The sequence below is a fragment of the Populus alba genome, chromosome 6, assembly GCF_005239225.2.
Source record: "Populus alba chromosome 6, ASM523922v2, whole genome shotgun sequence".
Taxonomy (NCBI): domain Eukaryota; kingdom Viridiplantae; phylum Streptophyta; class Magnoliopsida; order Malpighiales; family Salicaceae; genus Populus; species Populus alba.
In genome coordinates, this window is record NC_133289.1 from 2,248,970 (window position 1) to 2,276,606 (window position 27,637).

The following is a 27,637-nucleotide window of genomic DNA, read 5'->3' on the forward strand; positions in this document are numbered from 1 at the left end:
CTTATCGTATCTATAACATATTTCTATAAGGATTATTATTGTCATCTATAACTTTATGCACATTTCCCAACAATCCTTTCTACCATGGTCTCGTGAGGAATATATGGTTCTCCATGTGCATGCCAACACATGTATCTTTCCATGAACCTTTTTTTTTTATAGAACATGCATTGTTACAACATCTAGATTGAGAAATTTTTTATTTTTACACCTCTTACATGAACATCTAATATCATCTCCATTAATATTTCTCGGATTAGATAGTGTGTAATCAATAAAATCATGAACCCTATTATAATAATCCATCCTACACAAACCTTCAATTGAATCTTGATACATCCATGAACGATCATCAATTACTTATGTCAAACCTATATAAAATATTGATGACAACATGTATTAGTTAATTACATAAACTAAACAAATAACAGAAATCAGTTTAACTCAAACTTATTCAAACTATTTTAATAGTAAAACTAATTCATTATCAATTATCTACATAAATTCAAAAATTTCTATACATTTATCAAAAATTTCATCTCAACAATAAAATTGACAAAATATAAAAACAGAATTGTTAAATAAGATATTATTTATTTCATCACAAAACACCTAAGTTAGAAATTAAAATTAAATTTCATCAATTTACAAACAAATACAATTTTATAAAATCTCAAACAAACCCTAACATGTACAAATCATATATTCATACAACACATTTCTATGGAAAAAGACTATAAAACAAATAAATACCCAAATAAAATACATATACTACAAAAATATAATAAAAATTAACATTTAAAAAATTGAGTTAAAAAAATAGATAGTTTTGCTTACTTGAAGTGGGGGAATCCTCTATAAAATTTCAATCATAACAGAGATTTTGACAAACTAAGTGTTACTACAAAAATATAATAAAAATTAACATTTGAAAATTGAGTTAAAAAAAATAGATAATTTTGCTTACTTGAAGTGGGGGAATCCTCTATAAAATTTCAATCATAACAGAGATTTTGACAAACTAAGTGTTGGGGTGACAAGATTTGTAGTAGGAGGTTGATTTGTGATAAAATTTGGGGTGGTGGGGATGTGTTGTTTGTTGCAGAGAAAAATGGAGGAGAAAGAAGAAATGGAGGATGGAGAGAGGAGGGTCGCTCATCAGGTCATAAATTAAATATTATAGACGGATTTACTGATGAATTTAATCGATGAATTTAAATTCATCGGTAATTATTTTTGTAAAAATAACATGTTATTATACTTTTTTTTTCATTTATTTTTTCCCCACTGTAATTCCCTTGGTATAAACTGAGAGAATATTTTCGTCGGTGTTTACTGATTGATATTACTGCGAGAGCATATTTAGTTGAAAAAATTCACCATAATTTACCGATAAAAATATTATGTCAGTGTATTTATTTGTTTTTACCAATTTAAGTTTTGGATAACAAAAGAAAAGGGTAAAAACAAAATGTATTTGTTGAAGAATTGAATACGTTTTGAAACTTATCTGAAATTTTTCGTCACACTCCTCTTTGAGTGAGAGCAAACCAAGGTAGGAGCTCACTTTCTTTAAAAAAATATAAAGAAGGAAAAAAAAAATACCATAGACAACGTAAACAATAAAACTAAGTGCGTGTTTAGAAATATAGTAAAAATTATTTTTTAAAATATTTTTTATTTAAAAATATATTAAAATAATATTTTTTTAATTTTTTTAAAATTTATTTTTAATATTCAGACATCAAAACAATAAAAAATACGAGAAAACTAATTTAAAACTTAAAAGAATTCAAAATTCTTAAAAATTAGTGTAATACCAAACACCAACTATAAGAAAGACAAACAGTGTCTCTCTTGTCATCTCCAATCCTCTCGCTCTCTCTATCTTCACTTTCCTCTTCTTCTTCCTCATTGTCATCTCCTGGTACACATGTCTCTCTTTGGATTTGCTTCATTTTTGCAGTTTTATGATCTATTTAGAAGAGAGAGAGAAAATGGTAGCCCTTAAATACATAACTGAAACACAGGGCAAAAACCTCCATATAAAAAGGACAAATTCTTGCAAGAGGACTCCCACAAACATCAATAACTAGACAAGGCCCTCGCCAGTCCTTAAACCCCATGCAACAAAAATAAAAATGAAAAAAAAGATGAACTCGTAAGCAAGAGATCTCCTTCTCAGATCTTCTACAAGAGAAGTAGTTGGAACACTTCATTTCTTAACAAAAGATTTATTTATTTTATATAATAATATTGCATACTCAAACATCAAACATAGGGGGATTAGGGAATTGAAAATAATATGGATATTGGAATACAGTTTTAACGGACAACAATAATTTGTTGTCATTTATTTGAGCTGCTAGATATTGCCTTGGCTTGATAGACTTTAGGGCCAAAGGAGCGTCTGAGTAATTATTACGACAGACGCCATACCTGGTTAGCTCCTCCGTTGAGATCCCAAATAATTATTTCGAACAGGTTTAGAATGGAATAGCTCACATCCAACACCAAAGCATTATTCACGTTCAAAATGGGGAAATAAGCTTTGCCGTGGCTGTCCCCAAACGTCCAACGTTGGTTAGATGACACAGGGCTACAAGAGACAACGACGACCAAGCTTCCTTTGGTATTTCCATTGCTAGTTAGGCACAAATCTGTGTTTGCATCAAGCCTTATCGAACCATCTGCGTAAAAATTCCATTTTTGTTCGGTCTTGTTCTCCACGCACTTGGCTAACTTTGGGACATATTTGTTAAATTCCAAGCAGTAGTCCCAAAGCCCGACAATGGACTTCGGTGATGGTTTTGAAACATCGGTGAAACGCCAACCTTGGCGCAAGGCATAAACATTGGTTTCCAAGGTGAGTAGGGAGCCACTTTTCCCCGACTTTGAGGTCAAAACTAGTGACGAGGAGGGGTTTAGGATGGAGCCATCCTTTTGTACTTTCCAAATTGTGGCGCTAGCCTTCACCTTGTTGCAGTCAGAGATAAATACATAGCTTCCTGGACTTGTGCCGTTTGTGGCCAAACACTTGCCTTTAGATTGAATGGTTCCGTTCTTCTCCAAGCTCCGTTGTTGATTCACATCTCCGTTAGATTTACACGGGTACAACTGTACTACGTTTCCATCAAAGTAGTATCCCTGAAACACGTCAACGCACAAATTATTTATGCCAACAATGTGTTGTGTGGACTTTGCACCAGAAACAACATCGTCATTTTTTGGCACGACAGAGCGGATGATCATGTCCCTTCCAGTTTGATCTTCTGCCAATGAGTCCATGTTCCTAGCTTCTGTACTCGCCACGAGTACAGTCGACAAAAGATATGCTGCCACCACAATCCACAGCTTCATATTTCCTTTCAATTGTTTCATCTGTCAAAATATACGTGAAGATGATCAAAATCTAGTATTGTTAATTAGAGATTAATATCATTAAGTTCTTACATCCCATAAAGAGAGTTTTATTGGGATTTTCACACAGATTAAATAAAATGCATTCAATATTATGTCAACTCATACACTTCTATTGTATCTAGAGTATTATCTTTTAAAAATAAATGGAGTGGGAAAAATATGTGTGAAATCTATTCAAAGAGAGATAGAGCAGTAAAATTTATATGGCAGTACTGAATTCTTGTACTTTGTATATATATATTGAAACATGTAAATAAGAATAGGACTCTCATTATGGGATGGAGTGGGAATATGCTAATCATAATATATAGCTGAATTAAGGAAAATGGAAGTAGGCAATGAAGGAAAAAGAATACGAACATTGAAAGTCTGTATGCAGGGAACTCTTGTTTGTGAGGAAAAGGGAATTCAAGAGAGACGATGGATGATTTCTATCGCTGCATGTCATCTGCTTTTATAAGGGGTTCGTGGCTTCGTGCTTTTATTGTTTTCTTCAACCACGAGTTACACATTTCAAACAGTACATTTTTTTCATTAATTTTAATATTTCGAGTATTTTTCACGTTGTAAATCTTATATATATCCATAAATATAATTATTACAATTTTTGTTTACATAAGCATTTATTTTCTTTTTGATAGAATTTGAGTGCTCAAATTACATGTTTTTTTATGCTTAATTTTTATCAAATACATAGAGAATGTTGAAATTTGAACTCGTGATCACTTGGTCGTCAAGGTTCTAATACCATATCAAAAAATCATCTCAACTTAATAATTTAAATTGTTATATGAGATTTTAGAATATAATTTATACTATTCTCTAACAACTACAATGAATGACATCCCATGAGAAGTAATTGAAGCATTGGAGGCTGGGCTTCAAGCTCTTAGTGTTTTTCAGAAGCAAAATAGTAAAAGCCTACAGAAGGCAAAAACAGCAACCCAAGTACTGGTTAGCTGAAAAATACATCAGTTAAACGACAAGAGCCAAGCAAAAGAGACCTGGGAAAACACAAAGACTAGAAATACAACAATAAAAAAACTCCAGCCGGCCCCAACTGATGCCTTTTCCAGAAAACCAACAGAGCAGATAGCACCATAGAGAATGAATTGCAATCCCCCCAGAAAATAGCTTCAGTAACTTCAGCAGAACCTGTCTCTGACTTTTTAGCACATGACAGTAGTCAATTTTAGGAGCAGCAACAAACACTACAGAGATTTATCATCACGGAAATCTATCTGAAACCAACTACATCAAAACTCCATAGCCGATGTTTTAATCGGAACTCTTTTATTGTCGGAACATCACCACAACATCACATCCAAGCTACAAACTGATAGATTCTCGAAACTCCTTGTTTCGCAAGTTGGTCTGCCATATGATTTGCTTCCCTCCTAGTATGTGTGGAATTTACAGTCCTCAAGGCATATGAAAATTTAGAAGCCAGGATGAACAGTTCTTGGTAATACCACAGTCTATTACCTGGCGGGTTAAGCACCCAATGTACCATATTTGCAGAGACAGATTCAACATATCTTCTCTTGAGGAAGTTAGTTCCAACGCTTTCACAACAGCTATAAATTCAGCTTCATTGGAGTCTTTAATCCCAATAGGTATAGAGAATAAGCATATCACCTTTCCATTGCAGTCTCTTAAAACTCTACCAATACCAGGTTTGCCTGGTGATGAGCCATCAACGTTCCATTTGAGTACTATCGTAGGCTTAAAAGCAGACCATGTAATAGAAGGTCTGATTTTCTTGACATTCGTCCATTTAACTAAGCCATCAGGAGAAATTAAAAAGTCTAGTGCACAATATGAGAATGCAGGATATAATGCCTCGATCATTTCCTTAGAATCCATGTAGACCAAGATATGGCAAAGAACAACATTGACCACACCTTTCTTTGAAACTCCCCATGGACGAGAAATTCACATTGTTTGAATAGATTCGAAAGACTCCCAGGGCAGCACCAAGAAAGCCCCCACCATTCTATTAATTTCAACCAAATGCTCCAGCGATAGTGACATTGAATTATTAAGTGATCAACCAATTCCACAAACGTCGACATACATAATGGACACATAGCATCATTAACCCCCAGTATTCCTCTTGTCGCACGTGTGCGGCGGCGCGGCGATCGTCCACCCTCAAGGAAAAAAAATCAGAATATTTATTCCTGGCAAAAAGGGAGAGACAAGGAATTCTTGTCTCTACATGTGAAAATATGGACTGGGAGTCGCCACCTAGTATTCTGGTTACTAGGAACCTTAACTGGTCTTTAGAGATCGGGTACGGAGACTGGTTGCGTAAAGGGAAGGTATTAGCACCCCAACTACGCCCTACCTAAGGTAGGCTGCATTGTTTTGTCTAATAAAATCTAAGTCATGTTGTGGTTTCCAATTGTCCAAAATATGCATTACATGTAATGTCATACCCCGGGTTCTATTGTCCAAACAAAAAAAGAATTAAATATCTGGAATACGCATTACGTGTAATGTCATACCCCAGGTTTTATTGTCCAAAAAAAAGAATTAAATATCCGGAATATGCATTACGTGTAAAGTCATACCCCGGATACTAAGAGCCAAACAAAAATTTTTGTTGTTTTTGAAATATTGGCCAATATTCTCTTGACTTTAATAAACTGGTTATTAAAGCCAAAATATATGCTAAAACATGGTTTTTTTTTGGTGTATGAAAAATACAATATGATTTTTTAGCTTTGAGACACTTGGCCGTATGCACAAAAACATTTTTTTTTTTTTTTAATTTTTTTGTATTTTTGGAAGTTTTTTTTTTGACGAAAACCGGGTATTTTAATATCAGATTTTTGTATTTTTAATAACATAAAATACCACCCAATATTAATCAAAATGACATAAAAATTACACGGAAAAATTATAAAATGCTGAAAAAAAAATTTATTTTTTTTTGAAATGGGCCGGGTCAGGCCCAAATACATGGGTTGGGCCGAACCTGGCCGTCTTCTCCTCTTTTCTTCCCCCCCCTCCTCTTTTTCTTCTGCTGTTCCTCCTCTATTTATAGAGCCTGTGAGCATGTTTTTTTTCATTGTGGAGCCAAGGAACGGGTCATGCGGCGGCTGGTCGGGCGCGGCTGTCCAGGCGTGCCTACCTCAGTTTCGGCGGTGCGGTAGGTGGTCGGCCAATGTCTTTGGTCGGTGGGCTAGAGGGACCGGCGTCATTAAATATGCATTCTTTTCCCTTTTTTCCTACTGTATGCTCGGTGGGGAAGGAAGGGGAACAGTGCCGTTCAAAACGGCACTGTTTTGAGCTTTTTTTTTTATTTTTTTATTTTTATTTTTTTATTTTTTATTTTTTATTTTTGTATTTTTTTATTTTTTTATGGGGACCCAAAAATGGGTTACAACACCTCTTCTAACTAAAACTCCTCGTGTTTATTTTGCTTAGAATAACCATCCAAAAAGAGATTTCCATCTTCGATGGAACTGAGCCTTTCTATAATCCACAAAATGAGTAATATGATTGAGATTGGAAAGTAGCAGATAGCATTCCACACATAGACTTTACCGTATATTTTCCATTTGTATTTGCCTTCCAGATCAACTTATCCATAAAACCATATGCAATAACAGTTCTTGAAATATTTTCAAGAGATGAAATGTTCAAACTGGAATTCATGATGTCTAGCAATGGATTAGTCACCTAAAGGAGGTGATCGTGAAGAGTCTAGGACAATGCAGTAGAAGCTCGGACTCGGGCCGAAAGCTATCTTCTATAGGCAGCGAGCTAGTCTACCCTAGAATCAAGATCGGGAGAAGAAATTTTTTCTAAAGAAGAAGATGCTACTAACAATCTCGATAGAAAACATTCCTCCAAAACATGTATGAGATTTTTATCTTTTGCAGGGGAGGATCCCGTCGCTTAGATCAGCCAAGAAAACTAGTTCTTCAGGTTCCAGGAGATTTAAAAGGAAGACAAGGTTAATTACATCTTTTTTTTACTTGAAAGGGAGGCCAATCTATGGTGGGGAGGGTTGAGAAGATTTGTTGGGAAAAAAAAAACCATGATATATGGACTATGGTAAGGAGTTATCTCGCATCCAATAATCAGGGGATCTAAACTCTTAAAAGAGTTTGAGAGGCTGTCTAATCGAGTGCATAGGTGGATCGAAGGCCCTTGTAGGCACCTTCATTGGAGATGAACCTTTACTGAAGGTCTAAAACTTAATTTTGTAAGAGAAACCAAGGCAAAAAAGTTGCCTTTCGTAAGGAAGGCCATTGAATATGCCCATTTAGAAGATGACCTCATAACTAAAATGCAGAGAAGTACAAAGGACAAGCAGCGTAAATTAGTCATACCATCATCAGAGCTGTAAGCCTGCTTTTGAAGTCTCTCTCACCGGAGTTAAGTAACTTTCCTAGGAATGACGAGGATCAATGGCAAAATCCAATTACAAGTCAGTAATAGATACTGGCAGTGTCAGAATCTATGATTTAAAAGGTTCTGATCAGAGTCAATTGTCTCAAGACACAATAATAAAGATTGGAGGGAGATTACTACAAAGATACATCAGACTACTTTTGAAAATGGTCTTCCAAATTATTTCAGAACTATCTCATCAGTGTGGCATGGAATCAATACAATGATAACCAGTACATATGGTGTTCAAGAGGCCTTAAAGGAAGGAATCGATTTCAGATTGGGTGACAGGAGAACGATTAGTTTCTATATAGACAGGTGGAATGATTATGGAATTATGAGGGGGACATTTCCATGACTCTATGCTATAGGCTTCAGAACCAACAGCAACAGGTTATGATGTGTTAGCCCAAGATTGAACTTACAGCGGCAAATAGAGCCGAGAGGTACAAAACTATAATCTCTACACCTTCTGTCATCTGAAGGCGTAGGAGTTGTCTTATTGTTTAATCAAGTAGACAGACGGTGTTGGAATCCTGATATAATAGGATTACACAATTAAATTTGGATGTATCACTATGAACAAGATAATATTTTCAAGTTTTTCCGACCACTTAAATTATTATGGAAAGGTGTAATACCTCTTAAGATTGAAGTCCTTCTTTGAAAATCGATGCATGACAACTCATGTACAGGGAGTTTTTAGCCTAATGACATATCATATCCCATCAACAAGCGACTTGTCTGTTTTGTGACTATGAAACACAATCCTCAAGTTATATGTGCCTACATTATTTAAAGCCATGGAAACTATGGAGTAGATTTATGAATTGACTTAAGATCCAGTGGTGCATGCCAAATTCAATTGATCATGTCTTGCTGCGAGAGATTTTATCATTGTCTTATGGAATTCTTTGGGGGATCTGGGTGAATAGAAAAATATAGTGTTTTAGAACAAGGATCCAAAATAAAATAGTAATTTTCATCTTATACTTCAGAGGTTAACTCTTTGGTTAAGTCTACAAACAAGAATTTTCATTATACAAGTCTGGATCTATATAGAGCCCCGAAAGCATCTTATAAGGTACAAACTAGATTTTTAAGACTCTCACTATTTTAGTTATTCAGTTTGGTAAAGAATTTTCTCTTTTTTTTCTTTCCTTTTTCTCTCTGTTTATATATACAAACACAACTTTTCTTTTTCTAGTTAGCCAAAGTATGCCGAGTTAATATATTCATGAGCATTAAGAAATAAAATTTCGAATAAATCTGATAATTTTTTTTGAAACCTTCCCTTTCCTTTTCCTTTGTTGATTCCCATCACACTATTGCAACTTCAATACTGTACACATATGCCACTTTAATGCTTCTCTTATATTATTGGTTGACATTCCTTTCTTGACAGTTGATGGTGTTGGTGTAACGCTTTTAATTTTATTTTGGTCGGTTAGCAGATATATTGGTGCAAAAAGACTCCGTTTTTGTTCTGGCTTGGCTTTCACACACTGTTCTAGCAATGGGACATTTTTGTTAGCTTGCAAGCAGAGGTTTTTAAGCCCAACAATGAACTTTGTTACTTGTTATGAATTATTACTGAGCTGCCAACCTTGACCCAAAGGTATGAACATTGGTTTCCTCTGTGAGCACGGTTCTTGTATTCCCTGATTTTGCTGTGAAGACGATGCTGACATCTATGCAATGTGTGAATTCTTGTCAGAGTTTCTCTACTGAAATAATGGGCGTCGATGAAAAGATTTATCACACAAAATAATACAAAAGCTTTGAAAAATGTCAGCTGTACTCGCTCCTTGAGAGAAGGAAATGAGGTTTGGATAGAGCTGGAGAGTTTATAGCCTGGCTTTAAATTTTATTTTTTTTTGTCCTTGTTGCCTGTTCGATAGCCATCTCCTGGAAGGTGCTTTTGTGATTTCTTTTAGGGTAATGCCACTTGATTATCATCCAAAAAAAAAAAAACAAACGAAAAGCCTATCGAACAGCTTAGATTGTGAGTTCTTAGCATTGTATAGAGTTTTTATATCAAGCACTGAAGACTGTAATTGAAAGAACAAGAAAATGCCTCGAATAATTAACAGTACTATGATACTGGATTGATCGTATACCAAATCATTGCATCTCTTATGGTAGTGGCTGATGTCCCTTTCGCCACAACTTCCTTGCCGTGTGAAATCATCAGTGTATTTATGAGACTGGTGTGGTGGTTGGGATTCAATGCTGGTTTTTAAGGCTGCTTTCAGGCCCTGACTGGATCGATTATTGGTGAAATGGTCGCTACTGAATGTGAACGGAAAGGCATGCAACTCCCAAATCTGGACCTCCAGTAATAATCACGACAAAACGTTATAATTGACATGTTGCCAAAATTAAGGGTAACACCTTGAGGCAAGTAAATAACTTAGAAGAAGACGGGTTCGAAAAAGTCTCTACAGATGTTTGGTGTTTTATTCTGTATTGCCTATTACTTGAAATAATGTTCCTTAATAATTAATAATTTTAATCCTTGAGGCAAATTAATAATTTTGTCACCATGTCAATTATAAGGTTATGTCGTGATTATTATTGGAGGTCCACATTTTGGGAGCTGCCTATCCGTTCACATTCAGTAGCGACCATTTCACAATAAATCCAGTCAGAACCTGTAACCAGCCTCAAATACCACCATTATATCCCAACCACCAGTGTCATAAAATACACACAGCAAAGAAGTTGTAGCGAAAGGAACGTATCAGCCACTATCATAAGGGATGTGATGATTTGGCGTATGATCAATCCAGTATGTGCATGTTTGGTATTGTGTTTTCAGCTGCATTTGAGTGTATTTTAAAAGTATATTTACCTTGAAAAAACATGTATTTTTGGTGTTTTTTAATCTGCTAATATAAAAAAAATACATTTTAGAGTGAAAAACACTATATTTTTGTATTAAAACTTATACTATGCAAAGTTAATTTACGATTGAGTCTTTCATTTTCAATTGTTTTTTTTTTAACGTTGGTGTCCGGGCCAGTTTCTGTACATTTCGACTAATTTCATGGATCCTGAAGTTAACAACCATGTAAATCTTAAGTGGTTCTGAGATTTGTGAGACTCGAATTAGTGACATCTAGAAAATAAACTCAAGATCTGATAAGTTAAGCTACACCGCTAGGCTTTAACTATTTTGCTTATCAAAAATAAACTAAGAGTTGAAATCCAAACTCCAATGCTTTAATTACTTCTCATGGGATGTCATTCATGGTGTAGCCTCTCAATAAAAACACCACTGATGAGAACTCAGGGAGGAAGAGAAGGTTTAGAAAAAGTTTCTAGATTTTTTTAAAATTTATGTTTTTAATGATGATGAATGTTCTACCTTGACTGTTTATAGCTTTAAAAGAGTTCTAATAAAAGGAAAATTGCAATAACTAGGGAAATAATTCTAATCTTATAAATAATATATCCTAAAATAGTTAACTCTTCTCAAAAAACTTTAAAACAAAGATTCTAACCCTGTTATATATATTTTTTTATTGACTTTTAATTAGATTCTACCGTTGATCCTTATCATAATGTTAGATAAGGTTGGATGGCTTGAAAGGTTTTTTTTTTTTTCCTTTCTAAATTAGCATAGTAAATTAAAATTTTGACAGATTAATATTATTTTAAATTTTTTTTTTGTAAAATAACATACTTTCATAATATTGCGTTTCGAAAGCGTGACTTTAACTAGAAGTCACGCTTCAGAAACGTGATATTTAAATATGTTGCACTTCTAAAGCGTGGTAACTTAACATGTCACACTTCAAAAGAGTCGCATGTCGTAAAATTTAAACACAAATTGAAAAACACAGAAGTAGAAGCAGCTTTATTCTCGACAAACTGATGTTTCAACTCATATCTCTCTAGGAAACACATTAAACTTTTGTTTTCCTTTTCCTTAAAACACATAATTAAAATTGAACCCATCATAGTTTTTAGACATTCTTTGGTCGGTTTTTTTTTTTTTAAAATTCACCATTGTTATCATTGCCAGTAGATCCCCTAGTCTTTTAATTTTTATAGTCCTACAAACAAGATAAATATATTAAGTTATTATGAATTTTTGTTTGGTTTGGTTTTGGTAAAATAATTGTTTACGTTGTAGTTTAGGTTTAGAATACTTTTAATTAAGGTTGATTTGGTATAGTTAAACATGAAAATAAGTTAAATTAAATGGAGATTATTTTTGCTTTACTTAAGAGTTCTAATAAAAGGAAAATAATTCTAATCTTATAAATCAGAGATAAGGAAAATAATTATAATCATATGAATCAGAGATTCGAACCCTTATTGACTTGTAATTGGATTCTGCCGTTGATCCTCTTCATAATGTTAGATAAGGTTGGATAGTAAGGCTTGAAAATAAGATGATTCATCTTCCTAATAATGGATGATCCAAGGGAGTGAAAAACATGTAATTTGAGCGCTCAAATTCTATCAGAATGAAAATAAATGCTTCTGTAAACAAAAATTGTAGTAATTATATTTATGGATATAAGATTTACAACGTGAAAAATACTCGAAATATTAAAATTAATGAAAAAAATGTACTGTTTGAAATGTGTACCTCGTGGTTGAAGAAAACAATAAAAGCACGAAGCCACGAACCCCTTATAAAAGCAGATGACTTGCAGCGATAGAAATCATCTATCGTCTCTCTTGAATTCCCTTTTCCTCAAAAACAAGAGTTCCCTGCATACAGAGTTTCAATGTTCGTATTCTTTTTCCTTCATTGCCTACTTCCATTTTCTTTAATTTAGCTATTTATTATGATTAGCATATTCCCCCTCCATCCCATAATGAGAGTCCTTTTCTTATTTATATGTTTCAATATATATACAAAGTACAAGAATTCAGTACTGCTATATAAATTTTACTGCTCTATCTCTCTTCGAATAGATTTCACACATATTTTTCCCACTCCATTTATTTTTAAAAGATAATACTCTAAATACAATAAAATTGTATGAGTTGACATAATATTGAATGCATTTTATTTAATCTGTGTGAAAATCCCAATAAAACTCTCTTTATGGGATGTAAGAACTTAATGATATTAATTTCTAATTAACAATACTAGATTTTGATCATCTTCACGTATATTTTGACAGATGAAACAATTGAAAGGAAATATGAAGCTGTGGATTGTGGTGGCAACATATCTTTTGTCGACTGTACTCATGGTGAGTACGGAAGCTAGGAACATGGACTCATTGGCAGCAGATCAAACTGGAAGGGACATGATCATCCGCTCTGTCGTGCCAAAAAATGACGATGTTGTTTCTGGTTCAAAGTCCATACAACACATTGTTGGCATAAATAATTTGTGCGTTCACGTGTTTCTTGAACTCTACTTTGATGGAAACTTAGTACAGTTGTACCCGTGTAAATCTAACGGAGATGTGAATCAACAATGGAGCTTGGAGAAGAACGGAACCATTCAATCTAAAGGCAAGTGTTTGGCCACAAACGGCACAAGTCCAGGAAGCTATGTATTTATCTCTGACTGCAACAAGGTGAAGGCTAGCGCCACAATTTGGAAAGTACAAAAGGATGGCTCAATCCTAAACCCCTCCTCGTCACTAGTTTTGACCTCAAAGTCGGGGAAAAGTGGCTCCCTACTCACCTTGGAAACCAATGTTTATGCCTTGCGCCAAGGTTGGCGTTTCACCGATGTTTCAAAACCATCACCGAAGTCCATTGTCGGGCTTTGGGACTACTGCTTGGAATTTAACAAAAATGTCCCAAAGTTAGCCAAGTGCGTGAAGAACAAGACCGAACAAAAATGGAATTTTTACGCAGATGGTTCGATAAGGGTTGATGCAAACACAGATTTGTGCCTAACTAGCAATGGAAATACCAAAGGAAGCTTGGTCGTCGTTGTCTCTTGTAGCCCTGTGTCATCTAACCAACGTTGGACGTTTGGGGACAGCCACGGCAAAGATTATTTCCCCATTTTGAACGTGAATAATGCTTTGGTGTTGGATGTGAGCTATTCCATTCTAAACCTGTTCGAAATAATTATTTGGGATTTCAACGGAGGAGCTAACCAGGTATGGCGTCTGTCGTAATAATTACTCAGACGCTCCTTTGGCCCTGAAGTCTATCAAGCCAAGGCAATGTCTAGCAGCTCAAATAAATGACAACAAATTATTGTTGTCCCTTAAAACTGTATTCCAATATCCATATTATTTTGAATTCCCTAATCCCCCTATGTATGATGTTCGAGCATGCAATATTATTATATAAAATAAATAAATCTTTTGTTAAGAATTGAAGTGTTCCAACTACTTCTCTTGTAGAAGATCTGAGAGGGAGATCTCTTGCTTACGAGTTCATCTTTTTTTCATTTTTATTTTTGTTGCATGGGGTTTAAGGACTGGCGAGGGTCTTGTCTTGTTAAGCATTAATTCTAATTAGTTTACTTTTCATATGAATCAAACATGTAATGAGGGAAAACTTGCTGCAACAATTTAAGAAAAATAAATTAATCATGATGAATTTGTGAAAACTTCAGCCAGGAACGGAGTTTCTATAGGCCGCAACTTGGGTTGTGGTAATTGAGTCTGAACATGGGTTTTTTTTTTTTTTTTTTTTTTCTATAGGCTCGGTGTTTCTTGCCGCACAAATTTCTTTACAGATTAAAAAACTCTTCAAAGAAGATAATATATAGAACAAAAAAAATAATATGAGTATGAGAAAAGTGTATAGAGAAATGAGCAGTAGCAATATTGTGTGTTGTGAATAATTTATACTTGTCCTGCTTCAAATATTTTACTTGGTGGCCATAAATATTTTATCAATTATTGATAATTTTATGAATTACATTAAATTCATGTATAATTATTATATAACTATACAACTTAGGAGGTGCTTGGGGGAATGTTTAAACTAGAGTTTTTAAAAAAAAATAAATTTTTCTTTACTTCAAAATTTTTATGTATTTTTTTTATTGTTTTGATGTGTTTGTGTCAAAACTAAAAAAAAATATTATATTAATGTATTTACAAACTAAAAAAATATTTTAAAAAATAATTACTATTACCGTTTTATTATTAAAAAAATTATATTATTATAAAAAATTATGTTGTTATCTTGGTTTTTCGCTTGTTGTACAAGGTTAATTATTCGTCTAGCATAATGTCAAGAGTTGAAGCATTGCATCATAAGGGTCGTTCATTTTATTTTTGTTCGCTTTTCTCAGGTGATTATTATAAATATTTGTTTTGGTGAACCGATGTTGGAAAGAGTTGACCTTTGGGCCCTGTTTGGTAATAAGGTTGTTTTTTACAAATCTAATGAATGCTCTTAAGACACCCATTGAGTATCATTAAATATATCTATTAGACTTCATTTGTTGTTTAATCGTATTAAAAAATAAAAATAAAAATCAATTGTATTAGGTATAGAATTTATTAAAATAGATGTAATTCTATAAGACAATATTCATAACAGTTTATTAAGATTTTAAATCTCTATATCGTTTTGTTTATAAATAAAAGGTTCGAAGAGTATTTTTGTTTATTTAGAGTTTGACATCCAATAAAAATAAATATAGTGTAAAAGATAGCTTAAATTCATATGCATGTTTACAATATTTTAGATTCTAATATGAACAAAATCTGAAGTGGGAATTATCGTAAAATTTTATTGAAAGTTCAAATCATTAGAAGGATGAGGATTTAAATTTATTTAATCAAGCTAGTCGATTCTTAAATTTATTTTCATTTTAATTATCATGTGAACATAGTTTTGTTTCTAAACTTGTACTCTGATTCTTATTAATAAAAAATATTTTTATTCTAAAACAAAACGCGTTGAATAATATAGGTTTTTTTTTTTTGTTTTGAAAAGTGAATTAAAGTAAATAACATAATGTTAAAACAAAAAGAAATGCTTAATCGTCGAGTTCAACTGGACTTTCCACCAAATCTAAGCTAGTCCAGCTACTGAACGTCCAGCTTCTGCGACCATGGGTCTGCTGGGCTTAGTAAGTCTTCATCTTGAATTCTTGACAGTGTTCTATTCCTCTATTCAGCTCGTGAAGGCTTGAGTCAAGGCCTGAAAGTAACCCATGTTACCTGGCGGTCTGTGGGTCCAGTGGGCTTGGGACACATGGAATCCAGTTTTTTCAGTCTCACAAGAAAATGGTGAAGGGCATGATCCCTAGTCACAAATTTGAAGCAGCAAAATAATGGCAATTACGTGATGTACTGAATATACAATCTTAACAAGAGCTTAAAGGCAAGGTTACATATACAGAACAGGCAAGAATGCCTAGCATGGAATCAATGGCTCGTCCAGGCTACAAAAAAGGGTTGGAACTGAGCCTGATGAGGCCAAGAGTTTATGTTTGATATGCTCCTTGAAGTATTATTTATACGGCTATAATCTTCATTCTCCAACTTCATGGACGTTGAAACTGCACAGAAAGAGAAGGGATGTTTTTGACGGAATAACATCACAAGCACTGCTGAATCTCTGGGAATCTAGATCTGCTCAATCTGTTACATCAAATACGACAATTGTCACGAAAAATATATATCCTCAAAATGAAAGCTCATGAAAGTTAGAAAGTGGACAGATTAACTTCCACATTTGAATCTAGTGCCCAAAAATAATCAGCTTTGTCTTCTCTTTTTGTTGAATTCTGAGGTTTTTTAAACTTCATAAAAAGGAGAAAGAAATGAAATGGTTTTTTTCTGAACTATTTCCTACTGAGAATAAGAACATGACAGAATCTGGAGGACTAATTCAATATGACCAGAAAAATAAAATGTCCCTCAAACAAGGCTTTATACCCAACGGCTGTGACTAAGGAGTGGATGAATTTCAGAACTGAGGTGATTGGGAGATCATGGGACAACAAACAGGACACAGATGAATGACAGTTTATAAACTGTGTGAAATTGCATTTGTTCGATAAAGAAATATTTCATAAATACCTTTCTTGAGTACAATTTGAGCCATGAAAGACAATGAGCATAGAGCAGTTCAATAGTGATACCTAACCGCTGTGACTAGAGAGTGGATATATATGAGAACTAAGGTGATTAGGAGATCATGGTACAGCAAACCAGACACAGATGAATGACAGTTTGTAAACTTTGTGAGAAATTGCATTTGTTCCTTAGGAAATATTTCTTAAAGGCCTTTCCTCTGCACAATTTGATGCATGAAAGACAATGAGCAAAGAGCAGTTCAATAGTGATACCTAACCGCTGTGACTAAAGAGGATAAATTTGAGAATTGAGGTGATTGGGAGATCATGGTACAACAAACCAAACACAGATGATGACAGTTGGTAAACTTTGTGAGAAATTGCATTTGTTCCTTAGGAAATATTTCACAAAGACCTTTCCTCAGCACAATTTGATGCATGAAAGACAATGAGCATAGAGCAGTTCAATAGCAATAGGGCTATATAATAGAATGCACATACATCAAGAAAAAAAAAAGGTCTTGAGGGACTCAAACTGAAGTTCATATAAATTCATCTATGTGCCTTACTAGCACAGAGTAACTATTTACACAATGGCTAAGTAGATTCCTAAAGACCATCAAGCTTCCACCACGAGAATACTAGTGGTTCACCCTTAAAACAGCCACATAATTTCTTTCTTTTCTAAGTTTGTTCTTCTCTTTTTCAAGAACTCCTTTCCTCTTGTAAGAAAACCTCTCAGTGTCTTAATCTCCATCCTATTTGATTTCAAACCAACGAGATTATTTCTCCTCTTTTCATCCATCAACTCAATCAAACTCATCTAAATTTCATAAAGAATCACACCTGAGTTACTCACTCAACAAAAACACTGCACAATTAACAAAAAATTACATGCAAACAAGTTAACGTTGGTTATCAATTATCATGAAAAGAAGCACAAGCAAAAATCTCCATGATCTCTGATCCAATTCCATGACACGTGGACATCAATCAATCCACATTTACAAGACTTCATAAACAAATCAACTCTATAGAATACAAAAGAGAAACCTGCAAATTTTAGATCATTCGTTGAGATAGGAAATGCACCTGCAAAATAACAGGCAGCTTAGACATTCTTCAACTTGTTTGCTTTTGATGGTGGCCACTTTCCCCTCTTCCTCATCCCTCGCTTCCGATCAAGCTTCTTCCTCCTAAGCCTTATCTTCTTCCCGAACTTCATCTTCATCTTGTGCTCAAGCTTCAGCTGCAGCTTTGAATCCAAAGGAATTTTATCAAGAACCACATCCTCCTCTTCATCATTGCTTTCAGACACAGGTTGCCAACTATCTGGACCTGTCCCCTTACTGTCAGACAACGCCTTTACTGTCATTAAACCCTTTCCCACGGGGGTGCTTAAGCAAATTCCATCAAACGACTTTGAGAGTACACCAATGGGTAGCCTGCAAGCTGAAAACCAGTACCAATCCATGGATTTCAGAGTATAAATAAAACCGAAATTAGGCATTGAAAGAAAATTGGATGAGGCAAAACCAGGATACCTAAAATCTACAAGTTCAACCAAACAATGGAAAATGCACAAATCGTGTTTGAAAGAAAACCCAAAAAGGAAAGAAAAAATATTCCCTTTCATTTTCTTCACCAAGCCCCCTGTTTTCCCTTTTCGTCATCTTTACTAGAAACAGAGTAGGAGCTAAAATTGGCGATAGAGAGAGACTTACATGGGAAACCAAGAGTGACCCTGGTTGATGAAACACCATATAAAGAAGATGAAGAGGAAATTGGTACAGAGACAAGACGAGCCATTTGTAATTGTCTGCTTGCTCTTTCTCGGAAATCCTAATTTGCAATCACATAAACCCTAGATAAAGAAGGAAGGAAAGAAACAGTCCAATTAAAATCTATCAGCTAAACTGCGGGATGACCCATGATCAAGTTGATCTATTAGAGTCTTAGCCGAGTTAATTTTAAGCTTTTTTTATGTCAAAAAATAAAACAATTTAACCCATGTTAGTAAAAAAAACACTTATTTAAAAAAAAAAAAATCAAATCAGTTTTTAATATTTGTAGTATATTTCATGTTTATAAAAAAAAATGTGATGAATAATTTTAAGACAAATAATAAAAATAAAAAAACACAACAAAGAAGAAAAATACTAATGTATTGATTGATGGGTAAATAAAAGTTTACAGCTTTTGTTTAACTAATAATACTATACATTACAAAACAATAAAAAAGAAACTGCATGCAAAATCAGTACTCCATTGAGAAATAGGTTTCCATCTTCATGACCATAATCTCCTTGAATCTGATAATGCTAATTAGCAGACCAGTTGGTCTCATTCTTCAAGTACTCGATCAAGCCAGCATCCATAACAGGGATAGCACTCACTGCTGGTGCTGCAGCCTCAGGAGTTACCGCATTATCACCAGCAGGACAAACCCCTTCATCACCATTAATGTAGCTTGCAAGCGCCATCTGTTGATTTTCATTAGCTGTCGTTGGCTCAATGTTGACGATTGCTGCTGCATTCTCAAAATAATTTTCTGTAGAGAAAGTTGCAAGCCCCATGATCTCCTCATTTTCGATGATGATAGATTCTTCGGCGAGCGGCATGATAGGTTCAAAGCTGATTGTTGGATGCTCGTAGAAACTCTCAACAGTATTCTGGCTCCTTTCATAACCATCAAAGACAGCTTCTGACTGAAGCACCTTCTGATTATCACTGAAACTTGCAAACGCCATCTGTTGATGTTCACTAATCATTGGTTCTTGAATGAAGTTTGCTTGCTGAGGCTGGAATCGCAAGGCAGGTTCGATGTTGACAATTGCCGGCGCCCCAAGCCCCATATTCTGAATACTATAGAAAGTATCTCCAGTAGCTGAGGAACCTCCATTGTCCTCAATTGAAACAGTTCCCCACAGAGGCCACATCTCCTGATTTTGGATAATCTGCCGCGGTTCTTGATGTGTTAATTGTGCCATTGTACGTCCTGAGTTGATTGCCGCATCAATATTGATATTTCTTTGAATAACTTCTGACGAATAATCCATCAACTTTCTTTTTCTTGATTCTTTAAGACCATGGTCACTGATCTTAAGTTTACAGATCACAACGCTTTCAGAAATAGATTCTGAACGATACTGCATCAGTATCCAACGACCATGCTGGTCTGGTCGTCGATGGTTCTGGTAAAAGAATTTTCTCCTCATTCCAATAGCAATATCTCTATTATCTCGTCTAGATTTCACTACATCAACGCTGCCACCATGCCACGTACCGCCATGAGTACCAACAGTTCTACTCATCCTCTTAGTACAATTGAGTGTTTTTTTACCCAATGTTGTAAAAAAATAGAGAACATTATCACCTTCCTTGTGACCTGCGAGTTTGTTGAATATTTCCCAGGGTTCTTCTCCGCCGTCAAGATTGTAGTCCTTGATCATGGTGGCGGCTTCGCTGGGTAAACCTCCACGGACCTTCTGGTATAGATAATAGCAGATCAACTGTTCGTCAGTGGGGCAGAACCTGTATCCTGGAAGTAAGCGAGAAAGAACGTTTTGCATTGTGCAAACAAGAATAGGTTTGTGATCTTAAAGAAAGAATAGCTGCGAGTAAGCTGAGAAAGAAAGCTGTGTTGCTAGGGTTTTTTTTTCAAGGAGAGGGCTACGTTAATTATATATAGAGGCACACTGGGTTAAACCAAACCGTTTTTGATACTGATAGAAAATCTTAACTGTCAGAAGTTTATCTTATATTGGATATTAAGAAATATTTAAGATAATGATTAATGCTTCTAACAGTAATTGTAAGATGTAGTTTTTTAATTTTAATTAAGCTGTAATAACTACAATGAGCCATGAGCTTAGAACATTAACACACCGAGCCACACCTTGCCCAGAAAAGAAATAGCACATTCAGACAGTAATGGTTAAACCCAGCTTCGCCGGGAGGTTAAATAGGGAAACTTGCGATTTAAAACTTATTTTGATTTAGTTTCAAGATAAATCATAGAAGAAATTCAAGGTTAATTAATTTATTAAAAAATTTATTACATGATATTAAAATTTATTTATTTATTAAAATAAATTAGGATGGGTTTTATTTTCTTAAATATGATACATTAATTTGAATCCTAATATTTGAGATAAAGATAGGTTAAAGAATAACAATATGAATTTGGAAATAAAGTGAGAGTAATTAGATTTATAAAAATTAATAAGAAAAAAATGATTTTTTTTTTTAATCTCATGGTTGATAATTAGTGAAAAAATAAATCTACAGTATTTGATTTCTTTAAACTTTAACCCAATCAGGTTCTGTTAGCAAAATATTGGGTTGAACTTAGAACTCGCATCCTTTAATGCAATCCACTAACCTCTCGGAATTAGGAGCAAGATAACTGTCACTCCGGGCTTCTTTCTGACAAATTAAGAATTGGGTTGAACTTTAAATATAAGAAATTAGTGAACTTTAATTTACAGTTTTTGATTGACAGAAATCTACAGTTTTTGATTTCTTTAAACTTTAATCCGATCAGGTTCTGTTAGCAAAATAACCGTCACTCCGGGCATCTTTCTGATAAAGTATTGGGTTGAACTTAGAACTCTATCTGACTTCTTTAATGCAATCCACTAACTTATCGGAATTCGGATTCTGATATTATTCTTCTCCTACTCCTCCTCCTCCTCAATGCTCCATCAAAATCTCATTCTCTTTCTGTGTTTCTTTCTGGCTAAGAAATCATCTAGCTAACGGACCCTAAACGCAGGGCAGGAGCAATAAAAGAACTCGAGCTAGCCAGACAGAAGCGAGCAGCCAATAATGAATCCAAGGAAGTCGACCCCTACAGCAACTTAAAATCATGCCAAAAGCAGGTGGAGTTCATGAGCATCCGAGAAGATCACGTAAAAGATGATATAAAGAATCTAAGGCAAGAGAATGCTCCTGCAATCATCTTTATTGATGAGGTTGATGCTATTGCTACTGCTAGGTTCGATTCTCAAAGAGGCGCTGATAGAGAAGTTCAGCGAATCCTGATGGAAATCTTGTGTCAGGTTTGTGCTAAGAAAAATTTTGTGTAGTGGAAACATGATAGATACTGTAGATGGCATGCGAAATCCTGCTATAATATGTTCTAAAAGTTCTGTAATTGACCACAACTAGCTTGTTCATGTACAAGTTCTGTTAATTTTCCAGGTAATTCTCTATTTCTTCTGCATGGTGCAGTTTTGCTTGATCCTATTTGAAATTCTTCCTTCATTCCTTTGTCTGATGAAAAGTTTTTTTTGTTTTGAAACGTTTAATAATGTCTTAACAAGATTTGAAGGTAGTTTACTTTTGTACAGGTTTGCACTGCTAAAATGAATCTGAGTGATGAGGTAGACTTGGAGGATTAATAACTACAACACTCAAATTAGTTTAACCAATTATTAATTATGTTATAATTACTATGTATTTATCAAAGAAATTGAAATTATCATAAAAAAATTTAGCATTTTTATATTTTAGAACCGAAATAAAATCATTTTTTTCTCTAATTATATTAATTATTTAAAAATTTAAAAGATATATTTAATTCAATTAATTTTATATTAGTTTTTATAAATATTCTAGATAATTCAATTAATTTACTCGATGTTCATAAGGTTAATGTTTTTTTTAAAAAAAAACATTAACTGAATTAAATTACTCTCCCTTGGAGCTCATAATTCAATCATTTACTATTGACAGGCACTAAATGTTGGAAAATAAAATTAGTAGCATTAATTATTAATTATTTTATAATTACTATAAATATATAAAAAAAATGGAATTAACAAAGCCCATCCAGCAACACTAAGGCCTGAATCTAAACTCAAAGCCCATTAACATCCAAAGACTTTCCCCCCAGCCCATCTAAAACCTTTCAGAATCTCCTTCTCCGTTTATAAATAAAACATTCTCGGATTTGTCGCTTTGCACCCCAGCCCTCTCTCTCTCTCTCTCTCAATCAACGCATCATGTCGACAATGGTACTTGACCCGAAACCCGCCCCGACGGTGGAGCCAAGATCGGACCTTGTACGCGACCCAACAACAGTACCCACGGAAGACGACGACCTCTACAGCCACTTAAAATGTCTGCAACGACAGGAAGAATTCATCGACATACAAGAGGAGTATGTCAAGGATGAGCAGAAGAATCTGAAGCGAGAGCTGCTTCGTGCGCAAGAAGAGGTGAAGCGGATCCAGTCGGTGCCGCTTGTAATCGGGCAGTTTATGGAGATGGTGGATCAGACTAATGGGATTGTTGGGTCTACTACGGGTTCGAATTATTATGTGAGGATTTTGAGTACGATTGATAGGGAATTGTTGAAGCCGTCGGCTTCTGTGGCTTTGCATCGGCATTCGAATGCTCTTGTTGATGTTTTGCCACCTGAGGCTGATTCTAGTATTTCTCTGCTTAGTCAGAGTGAGAAGCCTGATGTTACTTATAATGTAAGTGAAAAAGTTTTTTTTGTGGGTTTTTGGATTTGGGGTTTCTAAAATTGGTGATTTTGTGATTTGATTAGCTAGGTTTGGTAAGTTGGGGTTAAGCGTAGTTTTTTCTTTGTTTGCTAGAGTTCAATTTTTGAAATTAGGGTTTGTTTTGAATTGGGATTTGAGGTTAGGGTTTGTGAATTTGGCTTATGAATTTCTATATTAAGCTAAGTTGGTGTTAGTTACTTAATAATATAAGATTCAAGTTTAATTTTAGTGTTGGTGGGTTTTGGGATTTTTGAGTTACTGATTTGGTGTTTGAGTAGAGGGGTTCTGTAGCTAGGGTTTTGAAAATTTGATTTTTAGGTTTTGGTGTTTGGGTTTTTTTAGTTACTAATTTGGTGTCTGAGTAGCTATGGGTTCTGTAGTTAGGGTTTGAAAATTTGTTTTGTTAGATTGTTTTGTTGTAATCCCAAAGTGGTGACTAATTAGCTAGGGGTTTGAATTTGAGGTTTTGAAAAATGATGCTTTATTATTTGTGGTTGTTGCAGCTTGATTAGTTTTTTTGTACTTTCGTGCTGACGGGGGGGCTCCTTAAGTTTTCTGATTTTTGATTGTTGGTTCGGGATTTTTGTACTACTGAGAACTAGAGAACTGCTTGTATTTTGATTCTTAGCATGTTCTTGCACTAGTGATCAAGTGACATAGGCTGCAAGCTGAATATTAATATTGATGTGTTTTTTAGTTTCTTGTTTGAGTTTAAGAACTCAACCTCAACTCACACATGTTCCACTTTTCTTCTATGGTATTGCCAGGACATTGGAGGATGTGACATTCAAAAGCAGGAAATTCGTGAGGCGGTTGAGTTGCCACTGACTCACCATGAACTTTACAAACAAATTGGTATTGACCCCCCTCGTGGTGTGTTGCTCTATGGTCCACCTGGAACTGGAAAAACTATGCTCGCCAAGGCTGTTGCTAATCATACAACTGCAGCCTTTATTAGAGTTGTTGGCTCTGAGTTTGTTCAGAAGTATCTGGGTGAGGTATGTTTTGCATGTTCCTGTCCTGCTCAATTATTTTGAGTTATCATCAGCAGTCTTATGTGTGAAATTTGTTTCCATGTTTTAGCACTTCTTATGAAAGTTCCAAGCATCTGAACTTAGTTTTCTGTCCTGATATAGATAAAATCATATCATTCATTCTTGTATCATATCCACCTTTCTTAACGTTTTCTTAAGTGATAAGCATCTGAGTAATTAAAAGCAGAATCATTGTCTTAAGCTGTTGGTGATGACTGCCTACATATGCACTGCAATATAATATATTTTTTCGCTTCTTTTATTCCAGGGACCCCGCATGGTTCGTGATGTTTTTCGTCTTGCTAAAGAGAACGCCCCAGCGATTATTTTTATTGATGAGGTAGATGCTATTGCTACTGCTAGGTTTGACGCTCAAACTGGAGCTGATAGAGAAGTTCAGCGTATTCTGATGGAACTACTGAATCAGGTACAAGTGATGAAAATCTTTTGGTAATTCACACTCAACGTATACTGGTGGTCTGGCATGTAACTCTTGTCTTTTTACTTAAATAACTTCTTGATGATGTGCTTGTTATGTTGGTTGACCAATTCTAATCTTTTGTTCATGATTGAATTCTGCTGTAGATGGATGGGTTTGATCAGACGGTAAATGTTAAGGTCATAATGGCAACTAATAGGGCTGACACTTTGGACCCTGCTCTTCTGCGTCCCGGAAGACTTGACCGGAAAATTGAATTTCCTTTGCCTGATAGACGGCAAAAGAGGCTTGTTTTCCAGGTTATTTCCTTTTGTGTTTCAAGTGGCAATATGTTGTTTCTCTTATCTTGTAAGATTGATGATTCTGTCCTTTTTGAACCTCCTCTTATTTTCTGATGCTGTTGTTTCTCATCACCTTATTTCACAATATATTGGTGTTCTGATCTCTGGTTCAATACCAGTTAAATTGACTGAGTTGGTTTGTTTTTATACAGGTTTGCACTGCAAAAATGAATTTAAGTGATGAGGTGGACATGGAGGATTATGTGTCTCGACCTGATAAAATTAGTGCTGCTGAGGTTAGTAGGTTTTGCAATTTATTGTTAGCAACTTGTTTTGTTTTGAAATCCCTTCATTTTATGTCCTATTCGTTTTGCATGTTTTATTTCACCTGATTTCTTTAGTGCTACTCCCCTATGGAGATCTTATGATTATTCAGGTTTTGGGTTGTATTTGGGGAAAAAAAAGAGAGAGAGGAAGGCTTGTAGAAATCATAGATTGGATATGATGTTGAAACAGTATATTTTGATTATGTTATGGATAAGGTCATAAGAATTAGTAGATGTCTGTGGCAAGCTAATAGTTTCTTACAAGATGCTATTTGTCGAGAAAATGAGGATAATTTAGTGATTCTAATTGTCTGTGGCAACCAGTAATTAGAATTCATAAAAACTCTTCCATTATGTAGTGATCCTACCAGAAAATTGCACTATGTATCCTTGTATTTTGTTGGATAATCGTGGCTTTGCATTTGGAATTTTTATTAACTTTCAATGTCTGGCCAGCTCTTCTCCCTCGGGCCCTTGGCTTGTCTGTTAAGATTTTAAACAATGGTTTTAAGATGGAGATTATGTCTCTGGTATTGTGATACATAGTGTTTTTTTAAAGTATTTTTCACATGAAAATACATCAAAATGATTTTTTCTCAGATTTGTTTTTTATTTTTGATATCAGAACATTAAAATCATCAAAAAACACTAAAAGAAAAGCATCAATTTGATTTTTTTCAAGGTAAATGTACTTTTGAAAAGCACCTCAAAAGTGGAAGCTACTGCTCTCCCAAACGGGGAGGGAGGGTTAGAGCCAATTAGTTTTTTTTTTTTTTTTATTTCATCGTTTCCATCAATTCCCCTCCCCATGCCTCTGTTATTTTTTGGCTCAGACTAAATTTGTAACTGTTACATGGAATTGAATGGCAATTTTACAGATCGCAGCTATCTGCCAAGAAGCAGGCATGCATGCAGTGCGCAAGAACAGGTATGTCATTCTCCCCAAGGACTTCGAGAAAGGCTACCGAACCAATGTGAAGAAGCCTGACACCGACTTTGAGTTCTACAAGTGAGATCTGGAAGCACGCACGCGTGACAATCATTGCTCTGGCTGGGGAAGTTGTGTTGGCGTAAACAATCTGTGCACCTTTGATGTTTGTTCTGCTCGTTATTGAGAAGCAGATTGCATTGTGGGCGTAGGGCACGATTGCTGTCCCCCCCAATTTAGATTCGTTTTATATTACATTTGGAGTCATTTTCTCGCTTCAGCTCGATCCAGGCATGTTTCCTGTTTGACATTATTGTTTAGAAAAAAAAAAAAACCTTTCGTGGTGTAAAGTTTTTCTTATATGCTATTTCATTTTTTGCAAATGAAAAAACATGGATGGAATTGCAAGAAAATGTAAAGAAAGCAATATGAGTCGTTCATTTTCCATAATTATTATTTCATTTATATATCAATAATTCAGAATTTTTGTATATCATATTATCACAGTGAATCAGTGATTGAAAAAGTAATTGCTATCAAGCTCATGTTTCCATGTTGGATAATTGTTTTTTCAACACAAAAAAATAAATATCAATATCAATAAATATAAAAAGAAATTGTTAATAATAACTAAAAATTAACATAAAAAAATCTAGAAATAAATATATTTCAAGATATTTAATCTTGTAACATGTATATAAGTGATTGAATAAAATTAAAAGAAAAAAAATATTATGCAAGATTGTACATATTAAAAATAATAATATTTTATGTGAAAATTAACTAAATGATATTTAACTAAAAACTAAAATTAAAAAATAAAAAATAAATATAGATATAAATATCTAATCTTGAAATAGAAAGTCATGAACTCCATTATATTTAATAGATTTATTTATTTGAACTATTTTTTATTTAATAAAACGATAATAAAAAAATATACCTAGAAAAATAATTAAATAAAATTTAAGTAGAGATTACATATAAAGAATTTCTCCTAATATCAGGAAAAAAATATAAAGTTAAAATCTTATTTATAAACAAAGTAAAAAAAAAAATAAAGGATGTTATATTAAAAAAAAAACATCATAATAAGTTTTTTAAAATTAAAAAATAATAAACCAATAAGAAAATTCAATAGAGGCTTAGCTTTGAAGGATAAGATTAGAGTAAAAAAATAAAAGGAAAAAAAAAAACCAATGCTTTTAAAAGGAAAATAAGTAGACCACTGAGTCACCTAATTCTCCCCAAATTTTGCCTATAATGGTGGTAGAAAAATTAAGGTCGGTGGTTGTTTGATTTAGAAA

General features: G+C 34.3%; 4 protein-coding genes across 5 annotated transcripts; 2 read left to right on the plus strand and 2 right to left on the minus strand.

Moving 5' to 3' along the window:
- Window positions 1-2,236: 2,236 nt before the first annotated feature.
- Window positions 2,237-3,870, minus strand: LOC118052974 (ricin). The gene is made up of 2 exons (XM_035064084.2): window positions 3,784-3,870; window positions 2,237-3,381 (listed from the first exon to the last, which is right to left on the minus strand). The coding sequence occupies exon 2, from the start codon at window positions 3,379-3,381 to the stop codon at window positions 2,422-2,424; it is 960 nt and encodes a 319-aa protein (XP_034919975.1). The 5' UTR covers window positions 3,784-3,870; the 3' UTR covers window positions 2,237-2,421.
- An 8,632-nt stretch (window positions 3,871-12,502) lies between these two features.
- Window positions 12,503-14,139, plus strand: LOC118052976 (ricin). Its single transcript, XM_035064086.2, has 2 exons — window positions 12,503-12,577; window positions 12,978-14,139. Exon 2 carries the CDS (start codon window positions 12,978-12,980, stop codon window positions 13,935-13,937), a length of 960 nt encoding a protein of 319 aa, XP_034919977.1. The 5' UTR covers window positions 12,503-12,577; the 3' UTR covers window positions 13,938-14,139.
- A 1,904-nt stretch (window positions 14,140-16,043) lies between these two features.
- Window positions 16,044-18,783, minus strand: LOC118052977 (large ribosomal subunit protein cL37). Its single transcript, XM_035064087.2, has 3 exons — window positions 18,532-18,783; window positions 17,900-18,259; window positions 16,044-16,370 (listed from the first exon to the last, which is right to left on the minus strand). The coding sequence occupies exons 1-2, from the start codon at window positions 18,614-18,616 to the stop codon at window positions 17,919-17,921; spliced, it is 426 nt and encodes a 141-aa protein (XP_034919978.1). The 5' UTR covers window positions 18,617-18,783; the 3' UTR covers window positions 16,044-16,370; window positions 17,900-17,918.
- Window positions 18,784-22,762: 3,979 nt separating this feature from the next.
- Window positions 22,763-26,780, plus strand: LOC118052978 (26S proteasome regulatory subunit 6B homolog). Of its 2 annotated transcripts, none has more exons than XR_012170036.1 (6): window positions 22,763-23,292; window positions 24,090-24,320; window positions 24,625-24,783; window positions 24,942-25,143; window positions 25,289-25,372; window positions 26,281-26,420. XR_012170036.1 is itself a non-coding variant. In XM_035064088.2 (6 exons), exons 1-6 carry the CDS (start codon window positions 22,816-22,818, stop codon window positions 26,413-26,415), a joined length of 1,239 nt encoding a protein of 412 aa, XP_034919979.1. In that variant the 5' UTR covers window positions 22,764-22,815; the 3' UTR covers window positions 26,416-26,780. The 2 variants fall into 2 exon arrangements, 1 of the variants encoding a protein (XP_034919979.1); XM_035064088.2 differs by having other exon boundaries at window positions 22,764-23,292; window positions 24,942-25,094; window positions 26,281-26,780.
- The last annotated feature ends 857 nt before the right edge of the window (window positions 26,781-27,637 follow it).